Source organism: Argiope bruennichi, chromosome X2 (genome assembly GCF_947563725.1).
Source record: "Argiope bruennichi chromosome X2, qqArgBrue1.1, whole genome shotgun sequence".
NCBI classification, from domain to species: domain Eukaryota; kingdom Metazoa; phylum Arthropoda; class Arachnida; order Araneae; family Araneidae; genus Argiope; species Argiope bruennichi.
This window is the reverse complement of record NC_079163.1, coordinates 44,596,527-44,621,724: the sequence shown is the minus strand read 5'-3', so window position 1 is coordinate 44,621,724 and position 25,198 is coordinate 44,596,527. Positions and strand designations below refer to the sequence as shown.

Below are 25,198 nucleotides of genomic sequence, written 5' to 3'. Positions count from 1 at the left end.
CCTTGAGAATCAGCGAGAAAAAAAAGGTATCGGTTTTCACTGAAAACAAAACACTTAAGTTGCCCAATAATTTGGACGGCAATTTGAGACTCGATATCTCACTTTCTCACGACACTGGTCATTTTTCACGACACCGAAAGAAGCACAAACAAGATCAAAGCAGAAAGTAGAAACGTGCAAGTTGGATACCTTCTAGTGTAGCTCCCCAACCCGTTGTGGTGGCGAAACCTGTCACGTTCTGGTCGACTTGGGGAAGGCAGATGCCGTTCACTTCACTGCTCAGTGCAATAGGCTTACTCACGTGGATCACTGCGATGTCATTCAGGAAGGTCTCGGGATCGAACTGCTGATGAACCTTGATTCTGTCGACCTTAATACAAGAGGACAAATTAAAATGTAAGGAAATGCAAAGCGTTGACATTAATTTGCTTACACAACTATTAGAAAAGAATTATAAGCAATACACGCAACACATCACACTCATAATTATTACTTAATCGATTTTTAATAAGTTTGTATAGTTTTTCTGTAACGTCCAGGGAATTAATTAAAAAAAAGGATAAAATGTTTCCTAATTGTTTCCGTTGTGAGTCTTCCAATTAAGATCAGAAAATGAAACATGGTCAATTTGAATAGATTTATGAGAAGTGTGATTGGTTTTTTTAAGCTGTTATTTCTTGAAAGATAAATTGAAAGATCGGAAATTTCCTTATCAATGTTTTTTTTTAGTTACATTTGATTCTTCTCTTTTTAACAATGCAAGAGTTTTCAACATGGCTTTTTTACATTGATTTTTCCATCTAAGTTTGAAAATGATATTCATTATGATCAAATATGATAAAGCTCTTTTTGTACGTCTTTATTTTACAGAAATTACTCATAATCATTTAGAATTTATACAGGAAGATATTTCGGAATAATACTTGTAATAGATATTAGTGTAATGAATACATTGAACTGCTTAATCAGCAACATATAAGTAAAAATAATGGTTACATTTTGTAAAAAAATATTTTTTTGTAATTACGGTAAATTAAATATTATGGAAACTTTATTCTTAACAATTAGAAATGTAAAAACTTTAAGAGTGGCCATAAAATTACTTTCCTTGTTTAAAGACGATTGCAGTTAAAATTAATGAAGGGAAGGATGTCAACATTCATATATAAACTTCAAAAGGCCTGTGATGATGAATTCCATAAAAATAAGTAAGGGAAATTAACAAATAAAATAATAAATAATGTATTATCTTGCTAATAAGGTTTATTAATAACTAATAACCTTTCACAAGTTTTATACTGTATATCATTCATTTCTACCTGAGCCTTTTTTATGGCTCAAACATCAGTCAAATTTTGTATAATCTACTTTTCATGCATACAATGTAATTATTGACCCGTTTTCGTTCCTATTGTGTCAAAATCTCACCTAACACTATATTTGCCCTTTTCTGGGTGAGGAGAATTTATTTCTATTTATCTTTCACAGTCCATATGAAATTTGATTTTAATTTGTTCATTTATTTTAGCTACAGACGTCTCCAAGCACCGAATCTTATTTTATGACCAACCTTTACCTTCCTTAATATTAAACCAACATCTGTTTGTTAGGTAGAATACAGATATATTTAATTTATTATTATTGGAATGATAATTAATTAATTAAGAGACTATAGAACCTAATTCCCTTTTTGCGAAAACTACAAACTAAGTAAGGTTGCATCATTTCGGAAACATATCCACCTAAAAATGACAAACACTTTTGAAAATTCTCCTACTTTCTTATTAAGTGGGAGATTCATAGTATAATTCAAATTTCGAAATATAAATAATAATTTTTGTTGCAATGCTAAATAATCTTTTTTATAATGGAGATTATTTTTTTATGTTATTCTAATCACAAGATAAGTTGCTTTCTCAGGGTGTGGCAGACATTCATTTGAAACTTCTGTCGGTGATTGCAATTCTAATGACACATAGTTCGCTTGCCAGAGAGTGGGTAGAAATGCGGATTTCATTTTTTCGAGAATCATATATATACCGAATAGCTTCTTAAGAGATCTTTAACATGTTTTAAACTGATTGACATGGGTGTTGACTATTTTTGATATCTCAAGAATTCATCGTCTTTGACCAATAATGACTCCATTCCCCACCTGGATACCGTAATCATTATATTACACATAATCAAATTCACATATTTGAAATCACACATTTTATATTTTATATCTTAACTATAAAATACAGATCTTTCTTTCATTCAAATCTTCACGCTATAATTTCTTTCGCAATCCATATATCTCACCAAAATCACATGTTTCTTGTTTTGAAGTAGAATTTTAAATCTAAATTTCCATTACATATTCACATACACCGCTTTAAGCAATACTTTTCGTACTTCACCTGATAATTTTCAAATCTTGAGATTTGTATCATTCACTTTTCACCGCTATGAGTGTTATTATGAAGATAATACATTGTAGTGACAACTTAAAACACACTTTATAAGTAGTAAACACAGCTTATGTACCCAAAGTTCACCGTTGGCTGGTTTTCACTTATTTATCTCACCGCAAAATCTTTAATTGATCTCGAATTATTTCTTGAAGGAAACAAGTCTCCAAATTTATCTTTTCAAAGTACATTTTCCTACCGAGTTCATTATTATTAAGGAAAAAAGGATCTAGCCAAGCCTACTTGACAGGAACAGTTTGAGCTTCAAAGTTTAAAATGCACTATTGATGTGTGGTATTAAAAAGACAATGATACGTGCATTAAACATTGTATTCAGAAAAATGTAATTGTCAGTGCTTTTAATTAATCAATTTATTGTTTATTTCCCTGAAAATGTCAATAAAAAAGGAAAAGTAACTATTAAGTTTCGTAATGATTAAAAACTAGCTAAATTAACGACACGGATTGAAATTATTTCATTAATTTACCCTTCTTTTTGTAAAAAGAACTAATCTAACAAAATGATGAACTCACAAGCAGTTAAAGTAACCAGCAGCAGCGCTCCCCCCCTCCCGTTCTACTTTCTCTTAAATTTGGTAAATTTGAAGCGTTTTGTGTTTAATTTCGTAGTATATTGAAGAAAATCAAGAATACGTTTTAAGCCTCTTCTGTTTGACTGATAAGCTCCAAAATTTGTTGCAGATATGCTATTTTGATGTTAAGACCACATGATAAATCACATTTTTCTACCTTGTTATGATTTTAACACGTTCATGAGCAAAGCAACACGTGCCGCTCTACTTACTGAGACAAAGCAAGTTTAAAGAAATTTACAGGTGTGATTTTATGATACTCTATGGTAATCTAAACATCTACGAATGGGTTATATTAACGTGTTCACAAATGTGCGCTGGAAGACCGATAAATAGTCTTTTTCCAGATTTGATCCAAAAATTGATGCATATCTACAATTCCATTCATAAAATCATCTGCCAAATATCATTTATCTTGCTTGTTGAATTTTTGAATAATTATGTTCACATTCAAATGGATGTACAGGTAGAGAAATTTTTCGTTTGTGGATTTGTTCCAACATTTGATATATGACTATAGTTCTGGAATGAAATATTTTTATCTAGCTCTTTGTAGTTTTGAGCTGTTATGTTCATATACACATGGACTAACAGAAAGACTTCAAGTAAACAGATTTCATCTTCAATTTAGTACTGATCTATAATTTATGGACGATATAGCAAATAGGATTCATCTAATAGGTTCTGATTTTGACTTATTCAAAGACGGGTATAATTCTAGAATGATTTTTTTCGGACATAGGAGGAATTAAAGCTTGAAGATTTATCAAAATCTTAAGATCAATTTTTTTTGACGATTACAGTACTTTCACTTTCTATTGTTTGTCTGTGTGAAAGTTAAAATTAAAAAGAAGTCTCACAGTTTCTTAAAATCAGAATTTAATTTTTAATATAAAAATTCAGTTGTTATAAATTTACTAAGCATTAGAACTATCATTGCCTTGAATTCTGCATGTACCTGAATTTTGAAATAAATAAAAACCCTGAAACTTATTTGGACCTTAAAATCCCTCATTATCTGATAGATATTTTTTTTCTGAGAAAGTAGTAAAATGCGCAAAATAAAAGAAATGTATAAATGTATAGCAGCATTGTAATATTTTACTCAGACCGAAAAATTTATAAATTACAATGTTTCAATGGTTTAAATTTACTCTAAAGTTATAATACAGTTATTGCGTTGATTCTTAGTTTAGTCTATCCTTAGTATAGAACCTTATTTAGTCAAAAAAAAAAAAGAAGAATTGATTCAGCACTCTGGTCCATTTGGTTTTGTACTTGAGTAATAAAATTCTCTACTACAGTGCGAGAGTATAACAATGCAGAACCAAAACATCTCATTTAGAGCTGAAGAATTAATAATTAACCTGCCAAAGCTAATGTTTGGCAATTACATCGAAATCAGATCTGAAGGCTTTGGTAAATTTTTTAGATCAAACTTTACCTCAGTAAATCTGTAGCACTCTCTAAATATATCAAAAGATACAATTTTCAAAATTTTTGTGGACTGGTCAAAGCAATTTTTGATGGATTTCGATGAAATAAATTCCATATTCTATTTGCGGTAAATATAATTGTATCAGTTGACCCTGTGAATTTTCCAAATAATAATTATGACAGAAAATGCTCATTATAAACTAATTAGAAGTTCTCAATGTCATCGAGAGCGTTCGAATAAATTAAAATTCTCTTACAATCCTTTAATTATTTTTTTAGAATTTTCAGCAGATATTTTCTTGAATGTTCGACATATTCCATGTGATTTGTTTTAATAAAAATTATATGAACAAAATATAGTTGACCATGAACTGTTTTTGCTATTACTTGTAAAAAGTTAGCCATGGATTATTTCTGCAATTAGCTGCTCATAGTTAGCCATAAACTATTTCCACTATTATTAATACACATTATTTAACTAAAAATTTCTTAGAGAAATTTTGCAAAAATTGAATACTTCTCATTGAGGTAAGCAATACTGAAGGTCCAAGAACATATATCGTTGTTGGTATTTCAATCAGTCATTTTTCAAAACCCACAAACAGAAGAACATACAAATTTTGAAGTTATAGCTGGAACCGATAGCGAAATATAATATTTTGTGAGAACCTACAACAATCTGAGAACAGATGTAGCTAACTTATTCAAATGTTTTGCATCCATAAAACATATGATAAATTTATTTAACATTTTGATATAACAGTGACGATTTGCACCTTAAATTTTACCTAGTGCCGCTACATTATCATGCAACGAATCTGTTGGGAGCCAAATCTTGCATAACTCGAGTTCTTTTTATTGAAATGATTACAACAGAAAGGATTTTGTACTGCATTGTTTAAACTAAATATTTTTCTCATATAAATTACATGGAAAATATTTATACAAATTATAAAATATGTTAAGATTATTGTTGTTTAAATTATGAAATATTTATTAAGCTTATATGCAAATTATGAAACATCTTTTGAAGCTATATTATATAGAAATGAATCGCTATTCAAAATTACGAGATTCTTCCTAAAATAGCCTTCGTATTGCTTCCTAAAACGGGACGTTAATACAACTTAGTCTAAACAAAATTAAGTATTTGAATGAATTTATAATTGTACTTACTTTATAAGACTTGAAATCCGTCTCCTCCTGGCTAGTAATGCCAACTGCAATTTCAAAATTTCCAGTAGATCTCCTGTTTAAAATACGAATATTAAATAGAAACACATTTTTTAAGTAATTGAATTTTCATTTATACATCTGGTTCTAAAAAAGAAGTATTCTGTTGTCAAAGAGGGCTGATGTATACTTAGAATATTATATGTTCAGTAAATTATTTTAGAATATCTTTTTACCTTCAACTTAGAAATGATAATAGAAAAGTATTTTACTGATTAATTTTGATCTTATTAATGCAATAATCAATTCAATATATTTTACTGTATTTGATATTGTTACACTGTCAGTATATTTAGTATCAATAAAAAATAACGATTTGAAAAATAACTTTTTACGATTTGAAACTTTGTAACCTTAATATAGTTTATTAGATTAAAAATGTATTCTGGATAATCGAAATAGAGTTTCAGATGTAGGAAATTCAATAACAATGTTTTCGTATAAAAATGATAATCTCAAGTAAAATGGAAGTCATTAATTGATTTTAAAATTCAGTTATGATTCGAATGTAAAGATCTACTATTTTTTATATTATGTGCTAGACGAAATCTCTAACATATTTTAAAAAAGAAATTTCAATTAAACAACCAGAATGTACAGTGGTTTTTTTCTTATGTTATTCATAAGAAAAAAAAACTTATGGGTATATTTATTATCTTACAAGATAAAGCTTCTAAAACTTTGGGCCACAACCAATAGAAAATTTGCTTCATTACATATTATTATTATTTTACGAATTTTAAAAACTGTTCCTAATTTAATTTGTCCTTTTTTGTGGATAATAATAACAAATTAAAAATTATTATAATCATGTCAATAGAAAATTCGTAAAAAATGCGCGAGTTTCTTATATATAAAGTACCACACCAGGGCGTGCCACTAGTACAAGAATGAGAGCTTTCGGAATAAGTAAGTAGGCTTTAGCTTCCCTAGTGGATAAACTAATGTTTTGGAATCGAATTATTTCCACTCTAATGACAGAATCTACCTCCAATGGGAGGGATGTATTACAACCGGTGATAACCCTTAGGGCTCAACCTGAGTTTCCCAAATCCGTCTTATCGTGATGATGCAGCTTTAGACTACCCTGGGCTACAGACCAGAAGTAACTCCTTCGTATTTATACAGAAACAAATATCCGCACAATGTATTAATGCAAGCTTGAAGTTCTTGGAATAAAACCTAAGTGATAATCATTTCCTGAATGGAGCTTATTAAAAATTCAGAATAATTGCAAATTCATATTATTTAGAAAATGAACAGTACTTACTTATGAACGCAATGAGCCGCTGTAATGATCCATCTATTATTAAGAATACTGGCTCCACATAGATGAGTTGGTGGAATAAAGAAATTTTTAAATTTTAAAGACGCCTATGAAGATAAAAATACACTTTTAATTATTTGAAAAGATAAAAAAAATTGTTTTATAAATATAGAATTTTCGAGAAGCATTTAAGGAATATTAATCATTGAAACATATAATAAGAGAGGCAATTAATGTTATACTGCCTTCACATTAGCAATTATTTCAAATGTCTGAAACAATTTTTGATTTTTTAAATGCAGAGTTGAAGAAAAGCATTTGAAGAATATTTAAATTATTGTATCAAGTAACAAGGTAGTCATTTTGCATGGTATCATTGTTACTTGATGAGAATATTCGTACAAGAAAAGAAACATCTAACTGCACGTCTGTCTGCAAAGCGCGTAATATATTTCAACTGAATATTAATCATTGAAACATATAATAAGAGAGGCAATTAATGTTATACTACCTTCACTTTAGCAATTATTTCAAATGTCTGAAACAATTTTTGGTTTTTTAAATGCAAAGTTGAAGAGAAGCATTTGAAGAAAATTTAAATTATTGTATCAAGTAACAGGGTAGTCATTTCGCATGGCATCATTGTTTCTTGAGGAGAATATCCGTACACGAAAAGAAACATCTAACTGCACGTCCGTCTGCAAAAGTGCGTAATATATTTCAACTGAATCAGTACATTTGCTCCAAATCGTCTTCGCAAAAATAATAAGGATATCAACTGGCAACAATAATTTGGATGTTATAAGAATTTTTAAAAAAATTAGGCCATTTACCTGCCACGGGAATTCACCAATATAAGCATCTCTTCCACCAACTATTCGATCTCCACTTCGAGTTATTTCCTCAAGTCCACATTTCATCAAAGTAAGAGGACTTTTACCTGTAATTGATCAATATCATTTCATATTCAAATATTTTCTATTAAAATATACAATGATTATTTTAAAAGATAAAGATTGCTTGTTTAAGAAAGTTGATTAAAGGAATAAAAAAAGCGAGAAAATATTTGAAATGCAGTTGGTACATTTCTTAAATATTTATGTTTTGAGGTAATTTTGGTGTGAATATAAATTATTTATTCCAAATAAATCTCAATACATATTAATTTACAAAAGAATGCTATTTTGAGAATACAATATTTAAAATCGTATATGGTTATCAATGTTAAACGAACTTTTTATAACTTCCAGAACTTACAGTAATAGTATATTGTATATTTATAAAATGTCATAAAAATAAAACTTATAAAAATAAAAAGCTAATTAATTGTAATTCTTAAAGTACAATTATTTATCTGGGTTGAATTTTCTAACAATAAGCCAAAAAACGCAATGATTTTGATGAATAAAAAAGTATTGTTAAAATAATCAAGTGTATCTGTTTGTAAAGAAAGGGATATTAAAATGTACCAAATGCTTGACTGGAAAATGAAGCTTTTTAGATTGTATTGGCCTCTATATCCAGAGATTATTAATAAGCATGTCAAGAAATAGTAAAAATTCAGGATCTTAAGAAAGGCTTTGATGATCTAAAATGAACGGCAGTGCACACTGCTAAATAACTCTTGTTTCATTGTCATCAGGATATATATGGAACATTTTATCCTCCTCTCAGTATTATAAAATTATGTGAACATATCTCCGATAATGCGTCGAAGGAGTTTGATATAGTGTTTGCTGAAAACACTAATTTACACGTTTTGAAGTAGGGTCTGTGAATGGCTAAAAGTAAAAATATGAGGTACTGGAATCTCTTGCTCATTTTATAAGAAAGGCATTTAGTAGACATTCTATATTCGGGATCAATAGTTCCAGACCAATAGCTGGTCGAGAACTTTTTGAAAGTAATATAGCCTATATAAAAATATAGTAGTTATGAAATTCGTTTTGCTGTAAGAGTTAAAGTTTTATGAATTTTAATTCAATCAATTCATCCAAAAAAACTCGATCTTTCTAAGAATATTACTTGTCACTAAACACGAAGTGTAAATATATATTATTAATCAACTTTATATCTGTCTGCAAGTTTTTAGAAGTTTCATATGTCTATATATTTCATTTTATAGGTTTTACTGCAAGTTACTGTAATAACGATACACTTCTTTTGTTCTTAAAAAAGAAAGTTAGGTATGGTCGCCGACTCAAGCTCATTCTCATCAAATGAAAATGGTTTAAAACTACAAGCGTCATCTAAAATAACGGTCGTTCTACAATATAGAATTCGTTTTCAAAACAGAACATTCACTAAATCAACTGATCACTAAAAGACAAAAAATTTTAAATCCTGATTTTTCTTCTTTCAACGATGTCTTAACAGTATTCCTCAATAGTGACAGAAAAAGATTTTCATATATTGTAGAAGTCTTAGATGTATATTTAAACCCACAAGAGCAGAAACATTAGTGAGTCTTCAAACCTATCATCAAACAAACAAAAAAAAAAAAATAAAAAAATAAGAGCAGGTCAGTAAAGGTCCTTGCTAGCATAGCATCTAATTTAATTCTTAATACAAGAACTTGATAGGGATATTTAGTATTCGGAAAGAAAATATGTTAACTTGATGCTTAACATAGAATCCAAAGAATTGATGAAACGTTGTAAGATAAATTACTCTAAATCATGAAAAACATATACTCACTTTGCGTTACCGTAGCCCAACAGAGAAACACAAATGAAAGCAATAGTTTTCCCATAGTTGACCGTTTGTGAACTTAAAAATTGATGCACTATCTGTTCGCTTTTATTTAAAGCCTTACCTTGACGCTTCTTTTGAACTTTTATGATGATAGAAAGTTAAGTCGACTTCTAGATAAATGTGACTTTATCTTTATGTGAAGTCTTACTGACGATAATGAAATTTTTGAAACGAAATGTTGTAAATTACTAAAATACTTTTAGACAGTTTCCGTGGGATGTATGGAATGTTTGTTGTAACATATGCATTTTCTATTGTTGTAAGCTATGTCGATTGAGTAAACATATTTACAAATGGAAAGAAATTATCTCCAGGATCTATATTGAAAGAAAATGTCTTATATCAAATGGTACATGAGAAAAATAAACAAACTACGAAGTAATAACCGGAGTATAATAATTCATATCATTTCAAGAATATTTTTATATGATATATCTGTCATATTGCTTTATATTTTATGTTCCAGGAAAATTGATAATAATAAGTAAGATATTACTTATTTCAAAATATTGGAATCAATCATTATGCGCTCATTTATTGATTCAAAAATGCTTTTCGTTCGCAAATCATGATATTGAAATGTGCTACAAAATGTATATGAATTATTGAGAATTTTTGTTATACTGAGATAGGTAACACATTTTATAAACTTTGAATGTGAGCCGTATCTACTAAACGACAACCAAAACCCTTTTGATCCAATTATTAAAAAAAAACAACATATTTCTCATTACAAACATGACGCCTAGTTCAATTAGCAAATACTGAATATTGGTCTAGTTAGTTTTTAACACCTCTACATTAATAATCAAATTTAATCAAAAATTATTTATAATTGTCATATTAAAATTGCTTTTAAGAGTTCCAGCATTTACTCTAGGCAGCTGTAGCTTGTTGGCTGAAAAAACATCAGGTACAAAAGATTTTGCTTTGGAAACCTAATTCATAGAAGATACTTCTTATATGTGAATCATATGAATCCAAGTATATACTAGTTTCACAGTCCAAATAAGCGTGGAGGCTGATACTGGCCAAAAAGTATTCCTTTCGCATCCTAATAAGGTATTAAGAGATAGTTAGAATCAGTTTGTCAGGTAGAAATTATTCTGGCAAAATCAGGTAGATGTGGATAAAGTTGGCGTTAATCATGTAGAAATCCTGTTGGCATCAATTTTAAAGTTGTAGACATATCGTTTTTGAGCTCAACGTCTTACTACTGGTGTAGTGTCGTTCTAGGAGAATGAGATATCAGTTCAAGTACCATTTTCATAATATGCCAGGATTCAAATTTACACGGTTTTTATAAAAATAGTCCCAACTGAGCTTTTAAAAAAAATGTAAAGCAAGCAAATTTATATGCACTTTTAAAAAGAAGATCTTCCTGGGATATTAGAGATTGCCAAATCATTGATGATGGTCCTAAATGATGAATGATAATTTTAGAAAGAAAATGATCTTCAGCAAAGTACACAGTTGGGAAAAATCTTATATAACCAAGATAAATAATTGGTTTTAATCTTAATACTGAATGTTCGTATTTGATCAAATACATTTCAGCATAAATTTTGAATTCATTAAAATAAACATCCAAAATTCTATTTCTTTACAAAAAACAACAGAATAACTGTTGAGCTTGAGTTTTAGTATAAATTGCTTCTATACGTACCAAATATGATATAAAAATTTTTTTGAAGGAAAATATTTTTTGTTTCGATAATTCAACTGAAAAATAAGAAATATTTTTGAATTTAAAAAGCTCAACTTAAAGCACATATTTAAAAAATTTCTCTCGAGTGCCTTTTTCCTTACACTGACAACTCCTTTTTTCTCTTCAAATTATGTTTTAAAAATTGCTGAAATCAAACAGTTAAAATCAGCAACAACATTTTTATCAGCTTCAGAAAATACCGATGTAGAGTTCCAAAAATTCTTCATGTAACATTTTTATGTAATCAATACAACATAAAAATCTTTTCAAAACAAGCAGTTAATTTTTAGTAGAAAGTATTAACCCACTTTTTTTTCACATATTTTTAGAATTCGTGAATATTTCTTCAATACTTTGTTTCCTTTAAGAATTATTGAGAGTTTTGCCTTTTCTTACGTTTTTTTTACTTTCTTGTTAGCTGTAATCACAGGGAACAGTTAACGTGAATACGTGTTGTAAAAAACACGTCTTACAGAGAGAGGTCTTGTTAAAAATTGCAGCTTACGAAGAGTAACTCTTACTCGTCTGTCACTTCCCGGAAAAAAATCGTAAAACCAATCCCTGTGAGAAAGAAATTCTACTCAGTTTATCGACTTATCATCTAAGCAAATCCCAACTTTGTTATTAAACAAGGAAAAATAGCTTTGTTTAGGGAACAGTAAAGTGTATTTAGGTGTAATTCTTTTTTTAAAGAAATCATCCTATTTTCGTTCGATAGGCACGTGTTTAATTTCTTTCATAAAAGAGTCATCGGTATAAAGAAGAAATGTGTACAGCAAGGGTGCCAAACTGAAATGCTTGCACGAGTAAACAAATAATAATAAAAATCCAAGTTTATGTGGAGCACAAAAAAGAATGAAAGGAAAGTATATAAATGGGCTAGTAAACGATATGTTTATTATTCTGATGTTTAAACACTTTTGCATAACTTCTTTTGCCTCTGAATCAAATGGTGAATTCAAGACAAAACTAAAGAATAGGAGAGGAAGTATTTAAGACACTAAATAACAACGTTAGTTGCGAAAAAGCGAGATTGGTCTAAAAAAACTCGGGGCAGTAATATATATATATATGGCACTAATATCTGCTACTGCCTTTACTACTTCGAGGGATATTTTTTCCGCAATAATTACTTTCGAAATTGTTAAGAAGAATTTCAGTAATTCGATATCTGATTGGAGACTAACTTCCTTTCATAAGTTAAAATAACTGCTAATTTATAAGTGTTTCCAAACATGGAAATGATATCACAAATCAATATCCGAGTGCTTTCTAACTTATATACTTTTTCTAACCTATTGCAATTCAATCAACCTTGTTTCTCTGCATCCAAATTTGAATAGCATTGCATCTCATTTACCTCCATTTACAAAAAGTAAATTCCATTCATTCCGAAATATTATTTGATTACCTATGATTAGATAATTATTTCATATCTGTGGAGAAAATTAAAGAAAATTAACTTTTCTTCTGAGGATTTAAAATCTCCAGTTTTAAGCCTAAAACTCTTTTTGCTATTGAGAATGTTTTACACCATTTTTAATAATAATATATATTAAGGAATTTTAAAAAGCAAACAAAAAAAAATTTTATACAGTTAAATTTACTAGAAATCAAAAATATTAGCTCTAGAGTAACGAATATGTCACTCCTTATGTATATGCGTGGTCAATTTTGAGACTATATCTGACAAAGTATTTTTGTTTAAACATGAAACCACAATTCTTTTCCTCTAGTAGAATGCAAATGCAATTCCTTTCCTTAGCAAAGATTTCCTCTTTTCGAAAAAATTACTATGATTAATTCATTGCAGAAAGTTGTTTTCATAAGGTTTAGGGTTAAATTTCAAAGTGATGTTGCTTTGTATAATCTTAGTGTAAGGAGAATAAGAAAAAAAGTTTAGTTATAAAAATAAACGCAATCTTTGTATGCGGAGATCTTTGTATGAAATGCTTTGTACAATCTAGGTGTACGGAGAATAAGCAAAAAAAAAAGTAGTTATAAAAATAAATATAAATAGAATGTAGCAATGAACAACAGCGAATGATGTGCATGAAATTGTTTTGCCTATGACGATATTATCTTTTTTTTTTTTTCATTTAGAATATTCAATCTGACTATTAATCTTGGAAAAATTCTCTTGTATATTTACAATAGATAAAGGTTTTTGAACACTGGGCTTAGTGATATGAAAAAGTAGATTTTTTTTAGTGAGCAAATTATTTCAAATTTCTGGTTCTTATAAACAAAAAATAAGCTTCGTCATATAAGATTTTCCAATTAATTCTGAAATGAACTTGCTTTAAATTTTAAATTAAAAATTAAAAAAATTTATGTTTATAAAAAATATTATATTTAAATAAAAAATTAAATATGAAAAAATAATATATTCTAAAGCTCGGATAACAGGAAATTCAATCAATTCATTGAAACTGAATGCGACGATTTCCTTCGTTCTCATGAAACCCGATGGCCGACTTCTGACTTTTTTATTGTTTGGATTCTAGAATTGAAAATCAAAGCTTGTAATTTTAGGATTAAACGCTCTATAATCTCATTGTACTCGCCCATCTATTACAACTTATAATCCTTTCTTCGGTCTACTGAAAAGAGTATGTATCAAACGGCGCGTGGTTTGAAGCGCAAGTTCGAAATAAAACGAAAATGAAACACAAAACTTATATGCTATTATATTATAAGAATGAACTTAATTCTACTAAAAGATCAAAGAAAACATGCGTTGCAATTTTACTTGAAATTTATTATTTTCTTAAAAGTTTCATATTTGAAAAAGCTTCAAATGTGAAATATTAAAAAGATTTTACCAAAATTACAAAATGTTAGGAATGTTGTTACGAAAAATTAAACGCTCTTTTAAGCAGGGAGGAGAGAGTCAATACATATTTCTCTTGTGTAAAAATATGAATATATTTCTTTGTATAACATACTGCTCTTATCCAAAAAATATTAAAAAAATAATAAACTTCTATTACTTTTAATTTATAGATATATATTTTCAGAAATTTCTTCTCACTAGGAGTTCATTTATTTCTCCTTTTCTTTATGTTTAATTTGCAAATTAATTTTGAAAATATCATTGATATCTCAAAAACATTCTTTTTATATTATTATCATCTTTCTAGTTTAACATTTCTTTGTTATATACATTAAAAGAAGTAAAAAAAAATGATTTTTAGAGCAAGCTAATTTCTTTGTCTATTTAACAAATATAAATAAATAAACAAAAAAAATTATGATAAACAAAAATAAATAAAACAAACAAATAAACAAAAATTATGATAAACAAAAGTAAATAAAATAAAAAAATAAAAAATTATGATAAACAAAAATAAACAAATAAACAAAAATTATGGTAAACAAAAATAAACAAAAAATATGATAAACAAAAATAAATAAAATAAACAAATAAACAAAAATTATGATAAACAAAAATAAATAAAATAAACAAATAAACAAAAATTATGAGCCTTTCTTTTTTATAATATAACAGAAGTTCCAGGAAAATGTTTCTAAAATGTACCACAAATGTTCAAATTAATACTAAGGGATGAATGTGATTCACAATTTCAATGAAATATCTGAGAAGAGATAAATTTACTAAAAACATTGAAAAAAATTAATTAATTGTTACTCTATGAAACTGGTAATTGCGGCAATTTTCATCAAATTATAAAAAAGTATTTTTAAAAAAATATTAATTGAAACCTGCATTTTTAAAACAATTTGATTCATTTAGATCCCTCTTCAGTAAGCAACTTTTAATAAATAACTTTAATAAATTTTGATGCAAATAAATTTTATTTTATAATGCTACAGCAACAACAATTAAAATTGTAAATTTATTTTTCTCCAAAATAATGCAGTCCATTACAACTATAGTAATTTTTAAGTGCATTTCCATTAATCGTTTAACCATTATCTTTTTACATTTTTACTAATAATTGACTTTCATTTAATGCTTAGGTAAATTATCTGAAAAATATAAATTACCACTTACAAAGATATCATAAAGTTAATCTTAACAAATATTTCAAATAAAAAGAATATGGATTTTAATGTATTGCGATGTGGATTCATGATTTTCAAATCCTCTTTAAAATTTATCCTTCAAACGTTTTTTAATCTAATTTATTAAAAGCAAAATAAAAGTTTTATCTTGCATTTTAGCAACAAAATAGTATAAAGCAATACAATTAATTTTCATTCTCTTTATAAACACCTGAATACAGTGTGACTTACCTCTTTCGGTTATTTTTGGAATTTTTCATACATGGAAAAAATTGCATTGTTCCTCTGATCATATTCACTCAAATCGAAACTTTTTCCGAGCATTACCTCTTTTATTATGACTGCTAGAAGTCTGCTCGAATTTATGTTGCACCGTGTACATAAACTCATTAATTCTGAATACATTTTTTCGTTAAAAAATCAACAGAAATATATTAAATGAAACAGTGGTGTTGGAAATTTTCAAAATTGCATAAGCCAGACTTTTTAATGAGTGATTGGAAATCTCGAAAACAAACAGTTTCATAAATAACTATAATTTAATTCAGTCAAATGTAACTTTTTTTTTTGTTACTCTTTCTGCTAGTATTTTTATTCTACACAGAGAAAAAAAAAGAATTTGAGAGAAAAAAATAAATTGATGAGTTTCTAATGTATTTTTGAATACATCAATATATACAGGTTGTTTCCGAATTCGACCGACAAATTCAGAGAGGTGACAGTAGGCATCAAGAGGATAAAAAATCACCATACAAGATAGGGTCCTAAAACGGCATTTACTAGTAGGTGAAAATCGCGAAAATACAGAGAGTCCGAAAACTGTTTTAAACAATTAATAAAAAAAAATAACAAATGATGTTTCAACTATGAATTTTTTTTCAAGTGAAAGCACATTCATAAAAGGTGTTTTTGTTATTTAGGTAGCATGCCGATTTGATGATCTAGGGAGTCGTGAATTATTGAAAACGAATAAGTAGTTTAGCACCCTTATCTGCAAAAATATTAATAAAGAAAAATAAAAGCATGAAAATCTAAGGAATTTTATCCTCATCATACCACATTTGCAAACATCGATAGACAGCTGAGGGAGACAGGATCCTTCATAATGACAAGGCAATGCAGGGCAGGAAACGCACACCTGATATAGAAAACAGAGTTTCGCTGCGCTTTCTCGATAAACCCATTGACTAGCACATGATCAGTTGCAGTTGAACAGGGTATTCGGCACGAAACGGTATGGAAGGTCATGCGTGCTGAAAACTTGCACCCCTTCCACTTGCAGAAAGTCCAACTCCTATGCGATGATGTTTATCCATGTCAGGTCGAGTTCGCACACTGGATGCATAATTCCACAAATGAAGATGCACCCTGTATATATTACAATACAAAAAGCAATAAAAACTTCCGCTGCGGCGAAAATAATTAACAAATTCCTGGTATATTTCCTCTTTTTCAGGTATTCCCTAATTAAGTAACACTATGCAATATATCACCGAAATTTTAATTGTCTTCAATATGCAATTTTCATAATTATCATTACATTCAGCTTAATAAAAGCCATGTTTTCCTTTTTTTTCTTCTCTTTCTTCTGGTAATTCCATACAAACACAATTGAAGTAAGCATTTAGAAATCAGTCGTTATTTGTTTAATTTTCTCATACGTCGATATATAATCATTATAATACAATGGACAATAACAGCATTCGGTGCTTCCCAGACAATTAAAAAATTCCTAGTATTTTCCTCGTTTTAATAATTCTCCAGTTGCATCATTATACTGAAAAATGACACGGGCGCACTAATTGCGCGCGCAAACTTGTGAAAGTGTTTGATTGTTCTTTGTGAAAGTATATAATTATTATAATTGATAATAACAACATTCGGTGCTTCCCAGGCAATTAAAAAATACTCAGTATTTCCCCGTTTTATTGATTATCCAGTTACATCAGTAATACTGAATAATGACGCCGGCGCACTAATTGAATATAAAAACTTGTGAAAGTGTTTGTTTCCAATAATGATCAAGGGTATATAAGAGGATTCCTTGTCTTCACTCATTCTCTCAGGATTTTGTGTCCGAGTGATATCTCGAATTATTGGAATTCGCTCATCTTAGGACAAAGCTACGAATAAAATCTTCGGTAAGTTTTTTTTAATATGAATTTATAAAAATTTTCCAGAATGTGTAGTATCAAATTATTGGGGCGAAAAATATAGTATTTAGAATTTGTTGTTAGAATTTTTCTTTGTTATTTTCCGATAAATATTCAGAGCTGCAAGATTGTTTTATAATGAAGCAATTCTGTTGGATAAATTTATATGAAATCTTTATTTTTTTAAATGTTGTAGAACTGTTTGACTTTCCTTGAAGAACTTCAAAACATAATGTTTTCTTATTTCTTTCTTTCTGAAGTAAAGTTTATTGAGAGTTTAAACATTTTCTCATTTTTTATCTCATGTCTCTTTCCAAAATTTCTTGAAAATGTTGATGCTACTTTTCAACATTTCGGTTTCTATAATATGAAACTATTTCTGTCTCAAGCCGCCTAAAATTGAACAGTTATTTTATTTCACCGTTCAATTCGGAAATCGAAAATTAGATTAACACGGTGTTCTTGATGCCAAAAGCTGACCATTTTTTCAAGCGACTATGCTTTCGGGAGGGGTGGGATTTGGATTTTCCTTGTGTAAAAAATATTAATACATCTCTTTGTATAACACGCTGCGCTTACCCAAAAAATATATAAAAACAATAAATTTCAGATACTTTTCCCTTATAGATGTGTATTTTTAAAAATTTCCTCGCTATGATTTCATTTATTTCTCCTTTTCTTTATTTTTAATTTGCAAATTAATTTTGAAAATATCATCGATATCTTAAACAAATTATTTTTATATTATTATCATCTTTCTAGTTTAACATTTCTTTATTATATATGTTAAAAGAAATAAAAAAAAATATTTTTGAAGAAAGTTAACCTTATTATCTATTTAAATAAACAAAAATTTTGAACCTCTGTCTTATTTTTTTAGATAACCAAAGTTTCAGAAAATATTACTAAAATGTACCAAAATTTACCATTTTTCATTTCAATTTTATACTAAGGGATGAATGGGATTCAAAGTTTCAATGAAATCGAGATGATAAATTTACTGAACATATTTATTTAAAAAATTAACAAAATGCCACTTTATGAAAGTGGTATTTGCGGCAATTTTCACCAAATTGCAACAAACTGCTTTACTTCAGTATTAAAACAAAAAAAGAAGGCTTCTATTATTTGTATCTTTTTCATTAAAAAAGCGTTTGCATGCTAAAGTATTTTTTAATAACATTAATTAAAAATTGCATTTTTTAATGAATTGGATTCATTTAGATGCATCTTCAGAAGCAACTGTTAATAAATAACTTTAATCAACTTAAGTACAAATAAATTTTATTTTATAATTCAATACCAACACAACTTAAATTTTTTTATTTATTATTCCCCAAAATAATGTAATTGGACATTCCATTACAACAATAGCCCTCTAAGTAAGTAAAGTTTAATTATAGCACCCCTGTACTTTACAAAAGTTAGATGGAATAAATAAGTTTGCAAATCAGAGCTTTAATAATTATCGCTTACTTTTCGGAATTCATTTTTACTTTATAGCTCAGAATTCCATTGATTCACACACTTTTACTAGTTTCAAAATATTTTTTTCAAATTTTGATTAATAATAAGAATGAATGTGTTTGTTTTGGCGCTCTACAGGACAAATGGTTAAATCTGCCCAATTTCGCACAGATATGCTTTGGAAGTTGGGAATGTAATCCTCGGTACGATTTTGTTAAAATTTTAATTCAATTTCAATTAATAAAAAAACTGTGGAAATTTTGTAGTTTTTCCACCATAACTTCAGAAATTATTATAGCACAAAAAAATTTTTTTTACATTAGCTAAAATTTCAAAAAATTATGTTTCAGTTATACCAATTTAGTTCCAGAACATATTTTTTATCTGTTTTTTTATTGATTTAAAAAATATTTTCAGCACATTTTACAATATATTTCACTGCATAAAAAAAAAAAATCAAATCTCTTCATTCTTGCCACAAATATTTCATCCTGGATTTTTCTTCCATTGTTGAGGATAAAGATATGAAGTTATGGTTTATTTTCTTATAGTGAGTAAGTTTCCGTTTAAAGTAAGTCTGAAATATACTTTTGAAGTTTGTTATTTTTACAAATAAGGTTTAAATTAGCAAGTAAGAAGTAATGAGCAATTTTCAAGTGTACTGCATTTTTAAACATTGTTACTCTTACGTGCAATATAACCGGTTGTATAAAAATATACTATCATTACTATAGCGTGAACATTGCAGTGCGCTGAACTGTTTGTTGAACCAGAGAACTTATTTAATAAACAATTCTCTGAATTATTACACAAATAGGAAAAGTATTTTGCAGCAAGCATAAAAGTCCAAAGTAGGACGATTTTACTTCCTGTCCTTAGGTTTTAAATAAAAATGTTAAGTTTCAGCGAGAAAGTTTTAATATTAGTTGAAGTTTAAACTATTCTGTTTTTTTCGAATTAAAGTTTAGATTTTAGATGACGCGATAGAATATTAGAAATATGCATTGCATTACGAACAGGACCATTTCACGCTTATAAACTAGCATGAGTGATAAACGAAAATGACGTTAGGATCAGTTCAAAAGAATGTGGGAGGCATCACCTGCCAGATGGAGGGAGGGATGCAATGATGACCTTTTGAAATTTTCACCAGATCTTTATATATCTTCTACTTGAATAGCCGTTGCGTGAAGAAGTATGAAAATGTTAAAATCTGTAGAGGAATTTTTTTCTATGCAAATTATTCTGGTTGCACAAATTTAAAAAGAAATGATTACCCCATCCCTAAAAATGTTAGGTCTTACATGTAAAGCGCTTGAAATTCTGTTTCCTTAATTAGGGTAATTTTATAATTAATTAATTAATTCAATGTGAAATAAAATACTAATGGGATCTGATGGTCAAATTATAAATTTAAAAATTTAGTTACGATAATATACGTTATTTGTATTCTCAGCAACTTTTTATAAATAATATTTTAACGTTTTACTTACTACATTCATTACAAGGGGTTTACATGTAAGAGTATATGTGATCTATTTAAACGTGCTAAAAGCATTGAATTTAAATAGCTATAAATAGACAACGTATTTTTGCGTCCATTCCCATCTATCCAATGATACATTCCACATTACAAAAATATGGGACTTTAAAATTATATTAAGTGAATATGATATTACAAACCAGACATAACCACAAATGCACTAAATTTTTGTATTTTATTTGAAAATACGGCAAACTGTTCTTAGGCATAGTAGGCCTTAATGACATTAGTACCAAGGCTTTTTTAGATAGATTTTATCAAGAATTTCTAGTATGAGATGCAAATCTAAGTTTCATGATCGGCTACTAAGCAAAAATTATGAAGCATTGTAGTCTATTCTGAACCCTGATAATACACGCATAATTTTTAGCAATACGTAATGTGCTAAAATTTCCTTCACTTCTGCACTTGTTCAGACTAGTAGAGAACATGCAATTTTGATCAACCTATTCATTTCGTAAAATACGTCAGAAATTCGAGAAATGAACTGTTCCAGATGGAATAATATTTTTGATTTGGAATTAGGTGCTTCTTGCTTTCTTGCAAAAACCAGGACGCATATTCTGATGATCGATTTTCAAATCTCGTGAGTTGCTGCAGCACAAATGATCAAAAGCAACGAAAAATTCTGTCTTCAAAAATGGTGGTGACTGTGGTACCAATACCTTCATACCGCATAGTATCCAGAACTCAGACATCCATTTGTGCACATTAAATATCGTAATTTCCCTGATGAAATAAAGTTGCCAGTAGACAGTTAAAAACAAAAATTTCTTTCTATAAAAATGGCCCAAACAAAAAATTTTCTGCCCTGACTTAAATGTGTATCAAAGTCTAACTCCTCCATTGGTGTCACCTTTGGTTATAAGACTATCAAAATTGGAAAATACTTTGCTGAAAAATCCGTATAACCGAGTTACACAAAATGAACCAGATGAACTTTTAAACAACCCTTAATTGATCAGTTGTTCAATAATTGATCAGTTGTTCAATAATTGATCAACCATTAGTTAAACAACCAACAGTATGAAATAATTTTTTACATCACATTTAATGCACTATTCGCAAAGAAAAAGAAACATTATTATAAATTAGATCGTTGCCTCGGTCTTTATTAATCCAAAGATTTCTTTTATTCATTTGATATTTATTACTGAGTCATAGATAATTACAAAATCGCATGATTTTTGAAGTCCTTAATTGAAATTTTCATAACTACGTTTTAGTAAATTTAATTGCCACTGCAACCAGCAGTACAGCGGATGTAGTTTTAATTATTGTATTAAAGTATACTTCAGATGGAAATTCATTAAAAACAAAACGATTGCAAACATCCGAGAAACTAAATGAAAGAATGGCCATTATCTGATAATCTTATTCCTTCTACAAATTCGGGTTAGTTTCGCTATCAACTTTTCTTTTCTCTCTCTTCTATTCATTTTTCTTTATCCGCAGGCATATCCCAGAACAAAATATGTCTTCAATACATCAGTTTCCTGATTTTTCTTTTGTTAGTTATTTTTTCAATTTGAAAGTTTCTATTTAAGAAAGCAAACTATCGATATCTGTTTTAAACAGATATTTTCTGTTGATAAAATGCACTTGGGTGTGACTGATAAAATTCGAAAATATACTGGATACACAAGTTATAATTTTTGATAGAATGATGAATTATTTCTCATATCTATTATATGTTTCAGAGATAAAATGATATAAGGTCTAAAATATAACAATCCTTATGAAAATGTAAGCTATTCTTTTGATGAGATATGTGTAACAATGATTTCAAAACAATGTAAATGAATAAAAATTCCTTATTTTTGTCTTAAAAATGATAATTAACAAAGCATCAAAAATAGTTTATTCTGTCACGTTTATTATTTTTACCTTCAAATCCGAGCATTAGAATTGCTATCAGCTATTCAAGCAGTTAATTAAAAATTTTTAAACTTACCTTTTTATTTAATTATTTAACAAGCTAATCAAAAAATGTTCGTTTACTTTGTTCCATTAAAAAAAATCCTAGTATTTTTCCTTATAATTGAATAAATATTACCATTACTTAACTTACTAATTAATTGTTGATAGATTTTCAATTGCTTTTATTTACATCAAGCACACATTACCTTTCCAAAAATTTTTTTAAAAGATGTTATTTGTTATTTTACATTCAAATTGTTATGCTTTTTCAAACAGTCGAAAGAAATTTTAAATTGAAAAATAATTTATCTATTAGAAAGTTTTGCTTTCCTCTTTTTTTAAAAAGTATATGCGGTTCTTAATATAATTTTGAAAAAAAGCAGACACTCTGTACCAATTTTGTTACTGCCATAAAAAAAAAAATTAGAAAACAAAAAACATTAAATTATAGTGCATGTTATTTCCATATCATGCTTTTATTTCAAATCTCGTTTGAGAGTCAGTGGTTTAACCCTGTAAAAAAGCTTTTACAATACAATTTACCTAAATTTCAATACCAATCTCAAATTTCACCAATATCAATCTCCGAATCTCACTTTGTTTTCTAAGACAAGTAATTGACCTTACTTTTAGAACTGTATTCATATTTTAGTACCTAAATAACATTTTGAACTCCCATTTACTTTCTAGCATCTATGCCCATAGTAGTGTTGCATTTTATTTAAATATTACAAAGTGAAAGCAGTGATAACTAGTTAGCTCGGAATGTAAGAACTGTGAAAAATATTATGAAAATCATGTCGATTACTCTGTTTTAATCCAAATTAATATATTTCAATTCAAGAGGTTTATCAAAATGTAAGATAAATTTCTATCCTGTCCGATAGCTGATTGAATAACTAAAAACAAAATAATTTATTCTGATAAGAGACCCTGAATTGGATTTGAAATACAATTAATTGACAAGAAGGTTTGATTTCTTAGTAAGCACAAGATACTACAGTAATATTTAGATTCAAAGAATATTGTCAATATTAAAAATATCTGAAGAGTATTGTTTATACCTTTTCATAACTTTGTCTTTTGAAGTTTTTCTTTGGAGAAAGTTTGGTGGTTTTGGGTGGATCAAATCCATCCAACTTGGAACCATTTGGATCCATCAAATTTGATATAAATGGATCACAGTACTTTGAACTGTCTTTAGAAAATTATAACACTCTGGTACCTTTTTACTGATTAGCTGAAATTATAATTAAATTTAAATCAAACTGTTTTTCAACTAGTTATGATAATTAACATTAAACACTCTAATAAAAGCATATTCTAAAAACCCTCCCCAATTCAGTAATAGAACGCAGAATTTCAGCGTTGGATGCAAATTCTATCGAATTTAAATAGTATTCCTATCACACAGAAATATAATTTTTTTGTCAATTCATTCTTTTTTTAGACACTAAAGAACATGCTAGATTTTCTAAACAACTGATGGGGAAAAAAGGCATTTTGCTTTTCATACGCCAAAATGTGGTTTGAAAATTTCCTTAGGAAGCTGCAAAATTTTCTCGGAAAGCATTAATCTTCAGATACGCAAGCAATATTAATTTTCTCACAAATTCAAAGAAAAAGGCTTAAAAAATGTGTCATTATTTTGCCAGATTCAAGAGTATGTAATTAAACGGGAAAAATGTATTTGAAAAAAATTGTGGAACTATCACAGCAATCATCCTTAAGATGATATGCTATTACATCATTTAATTATCTGCAAATAACAATAATTTCCAGTATAACTAATTTAGTAAATCACCAAAAATTACTACTGATAAGTAAAATCGATCACTTAAAAAAATTGAAAGACAAGAACAAAATTAATTTAAAAATTTCATAATGTCACAAGAATTTTTTCCAGTTAAATACATTTTTCAGTAAGAAAAATCCTACGTTTCAAGAAAATCAAGAAAACATATTAAGCGTGTCGCCATCTAGTTTCATGCAGCAAAAATATTTTTTAATTTTAAAATTAAAATCAGAATTGAATTGTATTTCATGCAAGATAGATGGCGCTATGATATGTCATAACTCTTTCTGAAAATATTTATTCATCTTGTTATGCAGAGGATATCAAGATAAGTTAGTAAAAAATGTCAGATGATTCATACAGTATTTTCTTGCATAAGATGCTTGCCAAATAACTTCCGGCAGGAAGTTCTTTTCAATCATTTAAAATACAGGATGCGTCATAAATTCGTGCAAACTGCATTGGATCTTTTTTTTTTTTCATATTTAAAAAATGATTACGGCAGAGAGTGCTCATGCATCATAGTTTTTTAGACAAATCGGGCTGGAAATTAAAGACCTATCTGTAAAGAGATTCATAATTCCATACCCCGTCAACAAACTATCGTTAGCAGAGTGACCGTTGGTGATTAAAGTTTTCTACCAGAATGATGAATCCACAATTATAGCACTGTAAAAAATTCGCTCAATGAACGGACCGATACGGCAAAGAATAAATAAATGAGTAAATAATAAACAATTTTATTGAATGAAATGCTTAATTTAGCACGACGTTTCGAGGAAACAGAGATTTTATAGAACCGTCTACGAAGAGAGAGATCAAATTTGAGCGCGAACAGCGTACATG

The 25,198-nt window shown here is 28.3% G+C and overlaps 2 protein-coding genes across 2 annotated transcripts in view; one reads left to right on the top strand and one right to left on the bottom strand.

The window, feature by feature from the left end:
* Positions 1-9,824, bottom strand: part of LOC129959727 (transmembrane protease serine 9-like) — a 37,452-nt gene extending 27,628 nt beyond the window's left edge. Inside the window, exons 1-5 of the mRNA XM_056072618.1 lie at positions 9,681-9,824; positions 7,817-7,923; positions 6,987-7,090; positions 5,660-5,732; positions 190-370 (exon numbers count right to left, since the gene is read on the bottom strand). Of these exons, the coding sequence (XP_055928593.1) occupies positions 190-370; positions 5,660-5,732; positions 6,987-7,090; positions 7,817-7,923; positions 9,681-9,735 (520 nt within the window). The 5' untranslated portion in view covers positions 9,736-9,824. The remainder of the gene's footprint in view (positions 1-189; positions 371-5,659; positions 5,733-6,986; positions 7,091-7,816; positions 7,924-9,680) is intronic.
* LOC129959726 (polyserase-2-like) overlaps positions 1-25,198 on the top strand; it is an 87,955-nt gene that overhangs the window by 19,833 nt on the left and 42,924 nt on the right. The window lies entirely within an intron of this gene.